Source organism: Panthera uncia, assembly GCF_023721935.1.
Source record: "Panthera uncia isolate 11264 chromosome B2 unlocalized genomic scaffold, Puncia_PCG_1.0 HiC_scaffold_24, whole genome shotgun sequence".
Lineage (NCBI taxonomy): Eukaryota > Metazoa > Chordata > Mammalia > Carnivora > Felidae > Panthera > Panthera uncia.
Genome location: NW_026057580.1, coordinates 81,704,990 through 81,718,086, shown reverse-complemented (window position 1 = coordinate 81,718,086; position 13,097 = coordinate 81,704,990). Strand labels below are relative to the sequence as shown.

General features: G+C 41.3%; 1 protein-coding gene across 2 annotated transcripts in view; it reads right to left on the bottom strand.

The window, feature by feature from the left end:
* Positions 1 to 13,097, bottom strand: part of TPD52L1 (TPD52 like 1) — a 100,699-nt gene that overhangs the window by 32,748 nt on the left and 54,854 nt on the right. For both annotated transcript variants that reach the window (XM_049654298.1, XM_049654297.1), the window contains exon 2: positions 4,138 to 4,253. In XM_049654298.1, coding sequence (XP_049510255.1) covers positions 4,138 to 4,253 — 116 coding nt within the window. The remainder of the gene's footprint in view (positions 1 to 4,137; positions 4,254 to 13,097) is intronic.

Below are 13,097 nucleotides of genomic sequence, written 5' to 3'. Positions count from 1 at the left end.
CATATATACATCCTATTGGCTCTGCTTCTCTGGAGGACTCTGACTAATACAGAAAGGTATTACAATAAGACATTACCGATGATGAACACTTTAGTTGTTCACTACTCAGTCCAGAAAGAAAGAACGAAGGTCTTGAAGGAAGGAACCAAGAGAGAAAGGCCAAGAGCTTAACGCACTTCTTTGTAAGTCTACAAGCCAGATGGCGTGAGGGTGCCGTGTGTTCTTCTTGAGGAACCACACACCAAAGGAAGGGAGAAGAGCCTAACGCGATGAAGGGAGCCCGAACAGGCTTTGCCTTGAAAACAGGCTTTGCCTAGTTGATAATGTTGCGTGGTGTTTTTCCTACTCTTATTACTGCCTATTTTTCTTGAGTCATTTTATCTAGAGGACACTGGCAGTACGTGCTGGCTATATAGTCATAAATTTACACTATTAATGCCAACACTCCATCCCTTTCAAAAGCCAAGTCACACTGTGGAATACGAAGCCTAACACGCAGCTTGGTGATAGGAAGGCAGAGCAGGATGGAAGTGGCACAGAAATACTGAGCACGTTTATTCGAAAAGGGAGAGGAAGGTAAAAAACCCCACAGAATAGATATGTAAAGACCTCAGAAAAGATGCCAGGAGCAGCTTATGAGAACGAATAGCTGAAACAAAATAGTATTTCCTTATATGTTGATTAGGTTTGTATAAAAGCATATTCAACTTCTGGCATTTAAAAATGTGAATATTGGGGTGCCGGGGAGGCTCAGTTGGTTAAGTGTCCGACTTCCGCTCAGGTCATGGTCTCAACGGTTTGTGAGTTCAAGCCCTGCGTCACGCGCGCTGCTTTCAAGCGCAGAACCCGCTTGGGATCCTCTGTCCCCCTCTCTCTCTGCCCACCCCCAACTCTTGCAGGCTCTCTCTATCTTGCTTTCAAAAATAAACAAACAAAAAGTGTAAATATTTTGGGGTGCCTGGCTGGCTTAGTCAGTAGAGCATGCGATCTTGATCTTGGGGTCATGGGTTCAAGCCCCATGTCTGGTGTAGAGGTTACTAAAAAAATAATAATAAGCTTTAAAAGATGTAAGTATTTCTTTAACCTACAAAATAATTCAAGTTAATTACAAATCTTAATTGCATGTCTTCTACACACAGACCACTGCACAAGATCAGAGGCGATACTGGCCTCACAACGAAGAAACTTTTAAAAACACACATATGTACTGCATGATGACAATAATAAACTAAAGACTAAATTGTGTTAACAACAGATTCCTCTTTCAAAACGCAGACTCCATCTAAGATGTAGCCTTTTGGACAATATTGGCTTATTTTATGTCTCCCGACATAAGGACGGATCTTCCTGTTGTCTACACTTGGTAAGCACACAACCATATGCTGGCTGTGTGGATGAGTGGAGTTATGAGTTTGCCCGAAGTATAAAGGCATCCTCATAGGAATATAAACAACCAAACAGTCTAGATAAAGCAGTGGGGAGGGATCCAGCGCAGTCACAAGACAGTGAGAGAATCTGAGGACGCTAGGGAGAGGAGCACATTGAAGAGGAGACTGAATCCCTGGCATCCCCAAGACCCGTCTTAAGCAACAGAGTCAGAGATAAGAAGTCCTTTTACACAAAGCTCTTGCTTTGGGTCTTGGCCACAAATGAGTGCCTTACTCAAAGGCAATCTAATAGGCTGGCCTGCGAGATGTTCTGTTAACCAAGTAGAGAACGGATCCAGTAGGATCTTCCCTCACACAGAAAGGGATTGCTTTCAACCAGGGGCCCAGGAAGAACATCTGTGGAGAGCTGAGGCCGGGAAGCTGGGCTGTCTGAAAGAAGTCTCAGGTCTTTGGAGGGCCAGTTGTGGGATGGCCGAGATTGTTCTTTGCGTGTTCTTGTTGTAATTAACCCCTAGCCTCTGAGCTAATCTGAATGTGATCTGAAAGAACCTGGTCTGGGGTGGGTGTGTGAGTGTGCATGCACATGTGCGTGAGCAAGAGTGGGCACACGCACATACACACCAGATTGCATTTGTGGAAGGGTAGGGAAAGAAGACTTAAGAAAAGGATGAGCATTAAGCAGAGGTGGTCTGAGGTGGAGGCAGAAGAAATGGAGATGTGAAAAGAAAAATAACAAAGACACATTTCCTTTGCTTGTCACTGGGCCTGGGGCATACGGCTGTGCCCACCTGCCTCTGGAAGTCACGATGCCTCTTTGGCAATATGAAGTTCTTCTTCATTTCTGAGGAATCCAGAAATAAGAAGCAGGAAGCATTCTAAAGGATGAAAACATGGCTCCTGGTAACTTGAACACAGTAACAAGGAGTCTGGTGTTATTACCAGAAGTCAGGCTCAAAGAGTCTTAGGAATGAGATGTGCTGCAAGCTTATTAATGTGGCCAAATAAGACAGGAATTTCTGAAAACACTGTTGGCTTTTTTCATTACGGGGGGCATCCACTTAGAACCAAGGCTTGCTTTTACTTGATTATAAAAATAATGCATGCTCACTGTTGAACATTTAGAAAATAAAGAATGCACACAAAAATACACTGACATATGTGATGTGTATGTATAACCCAATAGTCCCAGAACTTTTATAAAAGTTGGTCTGCTACAGTGGTTTTGTCTAAACTTAAATATGGACTATAACAGGAATTATTTTAGTTTAGAATCAGTTATCTTACACCAGTTTGCAAAATACAACTTTTGGACACCACAGTCGACATGAACCAACAGGTCATGAACCAGAATTCCAGGCTTTAAGAAAACATGGTGCTAGTCCATTTTCCGTGACAGCTGACTTCGGTCTGTGCATGCTGGCATGTGTGGCCAATCTGAAGTCAACTGCGTTGTTCTGGATCAGTGGCCACAGACAGACCTAGCTAAAGAAACAGGCTGTTTGATTTGAGGCACTGTGCTTACGGAAATAATTTCTGCTGTACCAAGAACAAGCTGCTCTTTCATGTTATAATGAAGTCATTGTCAAGTGTGTTTTGGGAAAACACCTAAAAAGTCTTTAATATTATTATAACCTGTCATAAACAGACACCACCAGAACATTAGAGCGTAAAGAGTCTGGAGCAGACCCAGCTGGGTGAGGGTAAGGTGGAGTTCAAAGCTGTGTCCTCAGCCTGCATAGAGCCCACAGTCCTGCTTCCAGCTAGGCTAGGAGCTTTCTCCCCTATGATGCGGGGACACAAAATGGGGAGGAATATGGGCTTCTTCCCTCTTGCCCTATTGTTTATTCTACCTGAGAAGCTCCCTTTCTCCAGTGCTTTCCTCCTCCAATGTAAATGCTCCTTAGCAAAGCGTTGAAGGGTTAGTGGGTGCTGCAAACAAATGTCTTGAACAAAACTTGTATCCCCAATGAGCCAGGCACTCTCCCCACCTCTACGTCCAGAGGCCCACAGCAACTACGCAGGAGCTAAGGAAACCTGGATTCATCATAGTTTTCCTTTCTGCCCCCAGAGCTTTATTCTTCTGCAAAAGAGTACACAACAAATTCAGTCTCTTCTATGACTGGCTTTTGCATTACAAAAATAAGTCACTTCAAAGTATCTGTTGAGCTAAGCTGCTGACCTAAAGCAAGAACTGCTCTTAAAAAGGAGCTTGCACCTGTACCCATCAATGAGTGATTATTGTTCCCATAATATTGTGAACTTTAAAAGAATAAGAGGTGCATATTTACAACTATTCATCATTGTTGCTTAATCATTCCTTTTTCTACTATAACCAAAGTGTAATGGACGACTGGTATTACAAAAACACCTTAGAAAAAAGTAATCACCTTGTAATATATCATTTATTAAATGTTATTAAATGAGGGGCACCTGGGTGGCTCAGTTGGTTGAGCGCCCAACTCTTGATTTTGGCTCAGGTCATGATCTCACAGTTTGTGAGATTGAGCCCCAGGTTGGGCTCCGCGCGGACAGCGTGGAGCCTGCTTGGGATTCTCTCTCTTGTCTCTCTCTCTCTGCCCTTCTCCCGCTCTCATTCTCTCTCTCTCTCTCTCTCTCAAAATAAATAAACTTAATTTTTTAAAAATCTTGTTAAATGAAAGACAACATAATTGTAATATGGGACGTATACAAAACTAACAATAGCTCCTAAGATACTGAGATAGAACAACAAAAAGATTACTGAACATACCTGAACTAATTCTGCCTTTAACTCTTCTTTTTCCTCCTCAGACAGCATGCTAGAGAAGTCCGCACTGGCTACTGCGTCTTCATCTCGCCCTTGCAATGGTTCCGTCTCCAACAACCCTTTAGGCAAGATTGATAAAAACAGAATGCAATTAAAATATAAATTTAGCCAACTTCTGTTTTCAGTCTGGAGAACTAGATGCCCTGACTGACCCTCCTGCTGAAAAACAACTAAATATTCCAAGAAAAAAAATCTTTCTAAATGTGTGATGAACTTCCAAGAAAGTAAAGAATAATACGAAGCCAAAGAACTAAGGGAAAGTGGGAAGCCACAGGTGTAAACAAAAGAAGTTTTCATTAGTTCCACATTTGCCACCCAGATGAATTCCAGCTTTGGCTTTCACTCTCCCCTGGGGTGCAGGGGGCAGAGGACAAAGCCTAGGGCCACCCAGGGAGAGGGGTTTAAGGTGAGACTTGTCCATAAGTCCGCATCCCCTCAGAGCTGCACCCTGAGAGTAAGGTGAACTGGAAATAAATACCATTGCTCCCCACAGGGATCTGGCAAGGCAAGTAGCCTGCCTTGACACTCAGCATTAAGTGGACGGCAAAAATGCCTCCCTGACATCCATAACCATGAGTGGGACTGCGTGTGAGCTGGGTGCTTGAATGCACACTATGTGGGTGGTCCAAATGAAGTTCAAATAGAGAGTATTGTTAACTTTTTCCCACTTTGGATGTGGAAATATGTGGATACAAAACCAGGAGCAGCAGCAGCTGGGAGGAAACATCACAGACAAACTGATTCTGGCAGAGGGAAAAAAGGAAGTGTCTGGGTTCTTGATGACATGGTTGTGCCACAGAATGACCCCCAGGACAGCACAACTTCTAACTTTTTAGGTGAGAAAAATGCCTTATCGTAAATAAATAAATAAATAAATAAATAAATAAAGACATTCCCAAGTTGAGGCCCTTGGCATCTGGATAACTTAAACGTGTATGTTCTCTGGAGGACCTAGGAAATAGGCCCTCACGGATACAGAAGTTTCATTAGGACATTTATACATCTGTGGGGAAAGGAAGGCCTTTTAGTAAACTGTCCTGAAGCAGATAGTTATCCATGTAGAAGAAATAAAATTGGATACCTTTACATCATTCACACAGATCAAATTATAAACAGTTTAGAAGACAATAGGATTTATGAACCTCTAGGTAGGAGGGACTTCTTAAGACACACAAAAGGGCAAATAAAGAATAAAAGGATGAATTACAAATTACAAATGTCTCTTCATCGAGCACACTATATGGAAAATTAAAAGACAAGCCACTAGTTGGAAGAAGATCTCTCCTGCATGTTTAACTAGTAAAAGATGCATTTCCAGAATAAGCAGAATTCCTACAAACCAGTTTCAAAAATGTAAATAACCCAATAAAAACAGGGCCAAAACATCCAAAAGAGATTTGCTATGGGGAGAAATCACAAATGGTTAACAAACTCAAGAAAATATGCTCAACCTCACTGATGTTCAGGGAAATACAAATGAAATCACTGCACACCCGCTGGTTTAGTAAAAGTTCAATGTCTGACATTATCGAATGTTGACGACTATGTGAAGGATGGAAACTCGCACACATTGCTGGCAAGAATATAAAGAGAGATAAAAGACTTGAAAAATAATTTAACATGATCTGGTAAGTTCACATACCCTACCATCCATCAGTTCTACACCTGTGTATGTATATACCTGAGACACTCATATAGGAGCACCAGAGGTCATTACTAAGAACTTTAATGGTAGCAAGAACCGTGAGTCGCGCAAAAGTCCACAAACAGGAGAAGGCGCAAGTATATCCTGGTGCATTTACACCAGCACGAATGACAACAGTAAAATGACTGAGCTACAGCTACACACTACATGGATGAAACTCAGAAACAAGATACTGAGAGAAAAACACCAATTGGAAAAGAATAATAAAGTATACTCCCATCTATATGAAGGCCAAAAACATGCAAACCTAAATAAAATGTTCTTTAGAAAAGAAAAGCAAGATTATGATAAAAATAATTCAGGAAAAGGGTTTTCTCTGAGAGAGGGTAGGTGTAAATGGGAGCAGGGAACTTATACGGGGTCTGTACAGGGTTAATGGTAATGCTCCATTTCTGGGACACTGAGTTTCTGTGTATGAAGATTTTCTACACTTTAAATTTATTTTGTAAACATACTTTTGTATATAAATAATTACTTGATAAAACAATTAAAAATAAATTTGATCTGGGGGCACCTGAGTGGCTCAGTCATTTGAGCCTCTGACTTCGGCTCAGGTCATGATCTCACGGTTCGTGGGTTCGAGCCCCGCATCGGGCTCTGTGCAGACAGCTGAGAGCCTTGAGCCTCTTCGGATTCTGTGTCTCCCTCTCTCTCTCTGCCCCTCCCCCACTAATGTTCTGTCTGTTTCTCTCTCTAAAATAAAAACTCAAAAAAAAAATTTGATCTCAAGTCAAAAAAGAAAGATAAATAATTATCCTACAATATTAGAACAATTGTTAGAGAGTAAAAATATGAAGCGATCTGCAAAGTTCTCAAGCTGACCCCACTCTTGAGTCTCCTGTACCCACATCCTTTGGTCTGAATCAACAGGGTACCATCAACACCTTGTGTCACTGCTGATACAGCGACGCACATCAGTGAAGGTGGCATACTGCTGATCCAAGTTCATCAGATTCTTGTCCCATCTACCTACTCTAGAGGCCAGGTTCAATGTTAAATCATTTTCTTTTTCATTAGTAATATGTGTTCATTGTAGAAGATAGAAAAATAAAATTATCCATTACTAATTAAAATTACTGTTAATCACGTTACCTAGAAATAAATATCATTTTGGTCCATCCTTACTAGGTATTTCTTCTATGCATATGTCTACATTTTCTTGTATATATTTATATGCATTTACTGTTGTGAACTTGATTTATTCAATAGGAAATCATGAATATCCTTTCTGTCTAAAGACACACAGCCCCACACTTATATATTTTTGACGGTTATCTAGTACTTTGTCTCATGTATGATTGATAACTCATCCTGTTTACTGGAAAGCTACAGTGAACATCTTCCTAGTCAATCATTGGGCAAAATCTTGATGATTTACTGTACATTGGATTACAGAGTCAAAGGACAGGAACATTTTTTTTAAGTTTATTAATTCATTTTGAAAGAGACAAAGATAAGTGCAAGTGGGGGAGGGGGGAGAGAGAAGGAGAGAGAGAGAGAGAGAGAGTAGGAGAGGGGTAGAAAGAGAGCGGGAGAGAGAAAACCCCAAGTAGGCCTCACGCTGCCAGCACAGGACCCCACGTAGGTTTCAAACTCATGAAACTGCAAGATGATGATGATCTGAGCAGAACCAAGGGTTGGATGCTTAACCGACCAAGCCACCCAAGCAAACAGCATGACGATTTTGAAAACCACTGCCTAATTATCTCTCAGAAAGACTGTGTCAGTTCTATGCAAACATCAGCAACCTATGAGAATATCTGTAGATTCTTAGTACAGCAATGTTAAGTAGGTCATTGAAAGGGGGGAAATGGTCACTTCTGCTAGTAAATAGTTTTTAGATATTTATTTACTTTTGAGAGAGAGAAGAGGGTGTGTGCGTAGGCAAGAGAGAGAGAGAGAGAGAGAGTTGGGGAGGGGCAGAGAGACATAGGAACAGAGGATCTGAAGCAGGCTCTGTGCTGACAGCAGGGAGCTGGATGTGGGGCTTGAACTCACCAACAGTGAGATCACTACCTGAGCCGAAATCCAACCTACTGTGCCACCAGGTGCCTCCCTCCCCACTAGTAAATATTTATGCTTATGATGTGGCCGATGTATTTTCAGTCAATGTTGTAGAACTGCCTTTATCAAGAACTAGCAGCAATTCCAAGCACAGAGTTAAGAGATGGGCCCAGAAGGTAAGCAGCCCCCTGCCCTGGGGGTTAGGGTTAAAGAAGAGCCCTTGTAGGAACCTCTAAGACACTCTTGTCTCCCTAACTCAGCTGGGTCCAGGAACTAAACAGCTACTGTTTAAACTTAGCTGGTACACAAATTCTCAATCTACCCCTCTCTTGACAGTGTGAGAGGACACATGTCAGGTTACACACAGTACTGCCAGGTACTTAGATTTTTCAAGACATCAAACATCTTTAGTATCTTCTTACAGTCTAGAAAGAAACCACAATTCAAAATCCATTTTAATTGACAATATGTGAACTGGGAAACTTCCAGTGGATTTAGGGAAAGAGGGAATTTGCTTTCCAGGGGGTAGCTTCTTCTTTTCAGGGGAAAATAACATAGACCTTATGCAGTGAGATTCTGTGCGCCAGCCTTCAGCTCTGATCTGTCACATGTGCCAGTCCATGGCAACATCACGGATCCTTCAAAGTCTCACTCCCAGAACGAAGCCATTCAAGACAACTCACAACCAAGTTCCTTGTTGGTTCAGGTCTAATTAGGCCAGTTACCTTCTTCACTCTTGTTTGAAATTAAATGCCAAGTCCCCATCTTCTTTTCCTACTTCTGCTCCTATTTCCCTGCTGCATCCTCTTCCCATGGGTGTTCTTGAGTCACACAGCTCAGTACAGGGAGCCATGCAAACCCAAACAAAAGAAGCACAGGGCCGGCTATTTCCAGTAGAATATGCTCAACTCACCGGGTTAGGAAGTCAGTAATCAAATTATGAGGTCAGAGGATAATTCCAGAATCTAGGAGTAGATGAAAGAGGAGTTGAATAAAGAAGTGATTCACCAGTGGAAGTGAGTCAGAATGGGGAGGAAAAATAAAAGCAAATGATAAGAGACACCAAGTGACAGATGAGAATGTGACAGGGCAGCATGAGTATAAAATGACCTAGTTACTATGGAAGCAGGTTTTAGAGGAGATTAAAAGCATAGTTTTAATAAAAGCAGTTATCAGTGGACAAAATCACTCAAGAAACATAATTTTTAGCAGACACCAATACGTTATGAATATAGACAACTTCATGAATTTGGCTCTCTTTCCAAATGTGCAAACTATGCCCCCCTTGGCTGGCATAGGCCCCCTTTGCCAGGGAGTCAGGAGATCTGGAATTCTACCATCTGTGGGTTTGCCACTAACGACAGAGTACACTTGACCTCAGTGTTCTCATCTGTAAAACTGATAACCTTATGGGATCATTGTTAAGAATAAATTATATTAAATAAGAGAAGACATGTGAAAATGTTATAGAAGTTTTTAATTTCCATATGAACCACAGCTGCATATTGGTGAAATTGGGGGTGATAGTTTAAAAAAAATATTAATGTGCTATATTCTCTTTTGCTTCCCCAAGAATATAGTATTTTCCTAGCTGGTCTAAGGCTTCCACCTGTCTGAAGTGGGGCAGAGGAGCAAAAAGAAACATGGGGAAAAGATTCACATTTAAATTCTTGGCATCTGAAATTGGGTTTTCCAGAAAGACAAAAGCTTGGCAAAATGGGCGATTTCCTAAGGAGAGGATGTTCTTCATATTTTTATTTCCCTCTTCATATATCATCAGAAGCCAAGCCCAGGACACCCAGGCAAGGGAGTTCCCTTAGGTACAGAGTGCATTAGAATTTACTAAGGGCATACATGTCTCCTGTTCCATTCCTTGGAGACGGTGGGAAAAAGGAAGGAAGAAGAAAGTGAAATGTGTATGTTCAATCTTTCTCTTTGGGCTTTGGCCCAGAATGATGGAGATTCTGTTTGCACCTCCAGATCCCCTCCTCTCCACTCTGTTCTGTGCCCTGGAAGACTGGCCTAAGGAACACACCAATAAAATTCCCTAACCCTTCCACGTTGGCCAGTGGGGAGCCCCAGCAGGACACTGCAGAGCAGAAGACAGGGGTAGGAACTGCCTCCCACCCTGCCAGGCTGCACTGTGCAGCCTCAGCTTTTTCACTATCAGAGACTATGATTTCTGATAGGGAGTCCTCTTCTACAGTTCAGCTCCTGTCAAGTTCCTAGAATCGGATGCTCTCCTCCAGCCTACAGATTGTATGGACTTTCCACTGCTGTTGTTCTGAGGTGCTTCAACACCCCCCTCTTGGTTCCCCTATTCTTTGAATAGTCCCTTCACTCAAACCCCTTGAATGAGGCACCCCTTTCAAGCATGCCCTCCATCTGCTTCTTTCGTGGTCTCTGACTGGTACAGGAAGCCTGCCCCAATCTCCTTTATGGGCTCTAAAAAATATATTTTTCTGGTTATCCCACACCAACCTGGAGCACAGCCACATCCTTGTAAACGGACCTTAATCTGCTTGGAGGCCAGGCACCAGCCCTTGGGGTTTAGTTCTTCAAATCACCTTATGCAGTCAGTTAACTATGCATGGGGGCCAGAACCCCCCAGAGTACTTAGGGAGAAACTTGTCACCTTGATAAGGGGTTGGTGCCCCTGCAGCTGGGGCTGGGGTTACTGGCTCTGGAGAGAGGCCTGGATAGAGGAAGAGGAGAAAACCTGCCACCAATGAGAACCAAAGTGAGGCTGAATCAGCTTGGAAGGGCTACTGGGCTAAAACCCAACTGAGGAAAACAAGCTCATGGGTAATATCTGCGGAAAACGTCAGCACAAGAGGACGTCACAGTCCCAGTGGAAGGGCCAGCAGAGAATACAAAACACTGCATGGATCCATCCTGTTTCCACATACCAGATACCTCCTTAAGTCAGGGAAAAAGAAAAGGGGGGGATTAAAAAAAAGAGAAATCTGAGCTAGAGGGCAATTTAACTGAAGAACTGAACATTATTTAAAGGGGTTTTAAGAATTATTCCATTGGAATAGACTAAACCTATTTTTCTTCTCTACTACCCAGTGCCCAAGGACTCCTACCCAGATTGGGTAGATGTGGGTAAATAAATACATAAATAAATAAATAAATAAACAAACAAACAAACAAACAAGTAAATAAATAAGCCAGCATACATATGTACAACACAGAATGTAAATACACTTTGTGATCCTGCTACAGGAGTATTTTGCGCAAAAGATGGCATTTTACTTTCATTTATATGCAATAAAATATACAGACACTTTAATAAGGGTAACAAATATCCACAGGTCTGACTATAATGCAGGAATTGTGTGTCTCCATTGGCCAGATCCATCTTTGGGAAGCAGGTAGGTCTTAAGGTACTCGTCAAATGCTACCATATGCCTGCTTTCTTTATACCTACAACTGGCCATGATGACTCAGTAAGTCCTACACGTAGGGTTGAGTGACATAACATGCCCAACCAGATCCAATGGAGTGGTGACTGTGAGCTGGTCCCAGCCTTGCTGATGGGGATCCTCATTTATGAAACCTGAGTTCAGGGTGTGAATCAGTTGCAGGTTGCTGGTTTCTAAGTTAGGCTAGTCTGCTCCAGGGCCTATGCCCTTCCCTGTCCTACAACCATATTAAGAAAAGTAAACAAATGATGACAAGTATAAATCAAGAAATGAGCTTTGGATTAAAATGCCTCCTGCAACCTTGACATGAAATCACCCACTGGCATCAACATACTTTTAATGCATCCTGTTGAGCACTCCAGTGCATCAGCTCATGGCTTCATGCACATGATTACAACAGCACAGACAGCTAGGAGTTAAAATGACTATCAACCATGATTTCAGATCAGTGACCATATCCTGCACTGTTGGCAAATATATAAAAGTTACAGAATTTCTTTTAAATAGTAAAATAATCTTGCATGTTATTTGTGTGTGCACCTGTATTAAGGAATTAACAAATAAATACGGCTATGTAACCAAGCAAAGGAAGAAAAGTGCATATTTTCAAAAAGAACATAAAATTATTCCAGGACTTAATAAAAAGAAAGAATGCAATAAAATAAATAAAAATCCACACTGGTCTAAATAATACATTTAAGCCTGTAATGTCTATTACTTACTTATACTTTCATCATGATGTTTGGTAAAAATCACTTTAGGCATTCTTTTAACATAAAACTTTAAAATATCTCCATTTATTCTCTCTGGGAAAAACTACTGAGTTAATCTCACTGTTGGATTTATGGCTACCTCTAAGTGCACAAAAACTAATACATGTTAATTCAAGGAAGGTAGAAATTAAAGACATAATAAAACAAGTTTCTTCATTAGAATCCTTTCTGCACATTTACTAAACCGACCACAAAAACCTAAGTATTATATCCACCTCCATCATGGAACTCCTTTTCATTTATTTACCAGCAACCTGTATGTAGCCTATTATTGAATCACATTTTTTCCCTGTTGTCCTGGAGTTTTGGCAGTGGCCTCACATGCTAAGAAGAAAAATGGGAACTTTACACCCCCACATCCTAAAGCCAAGGCTTGACCCTAGTGCCTGACATGCCAATAGATTTTAAAACTGGTTCTGCTGGGGTGGGATCACTTCCACCCTTTGAGTGAGGGTGAAGTGAGCAGGGAGGGGCTGGTTTATAAGAAATCTGCATATACAGACAAGCAATGATTAAAGACAAATAATGCTCTCTTCTCCAGAGATCACCACCATAAAACCTTCATGCACATCTTTCTAGATCACTTCTTATATTGCAATACACACCCCCCCCCATTTCTTAACATCCCTGAAATTGGGATGCTTCTGACAATCAATGGTGTCTTACAATTAATTAGTGGTCTTTTTTTTTTTCTTAGTAGTATATAAAACAATAGGTATCTTAAAACTTTTAACATCTTATGGAAAAATCTGATACAAAGGTATATACATATAAAATTGAATATATCTTATATATGTGTATATTTAGATATATCTATGTATTTAAAAATGAGATCACACCATTTTGCAACTTGACTTTTGTTTTCAGACAACTTTCTCTTCTCATCTTTTTTTCATCTCATCTGAAAGCAGACCCTATCAAAGGTCCCCAACTGATCCCATAATGCATCTAGAGCTGGTCTGCCCAAACCTATATGTAATCCACAACTACAAA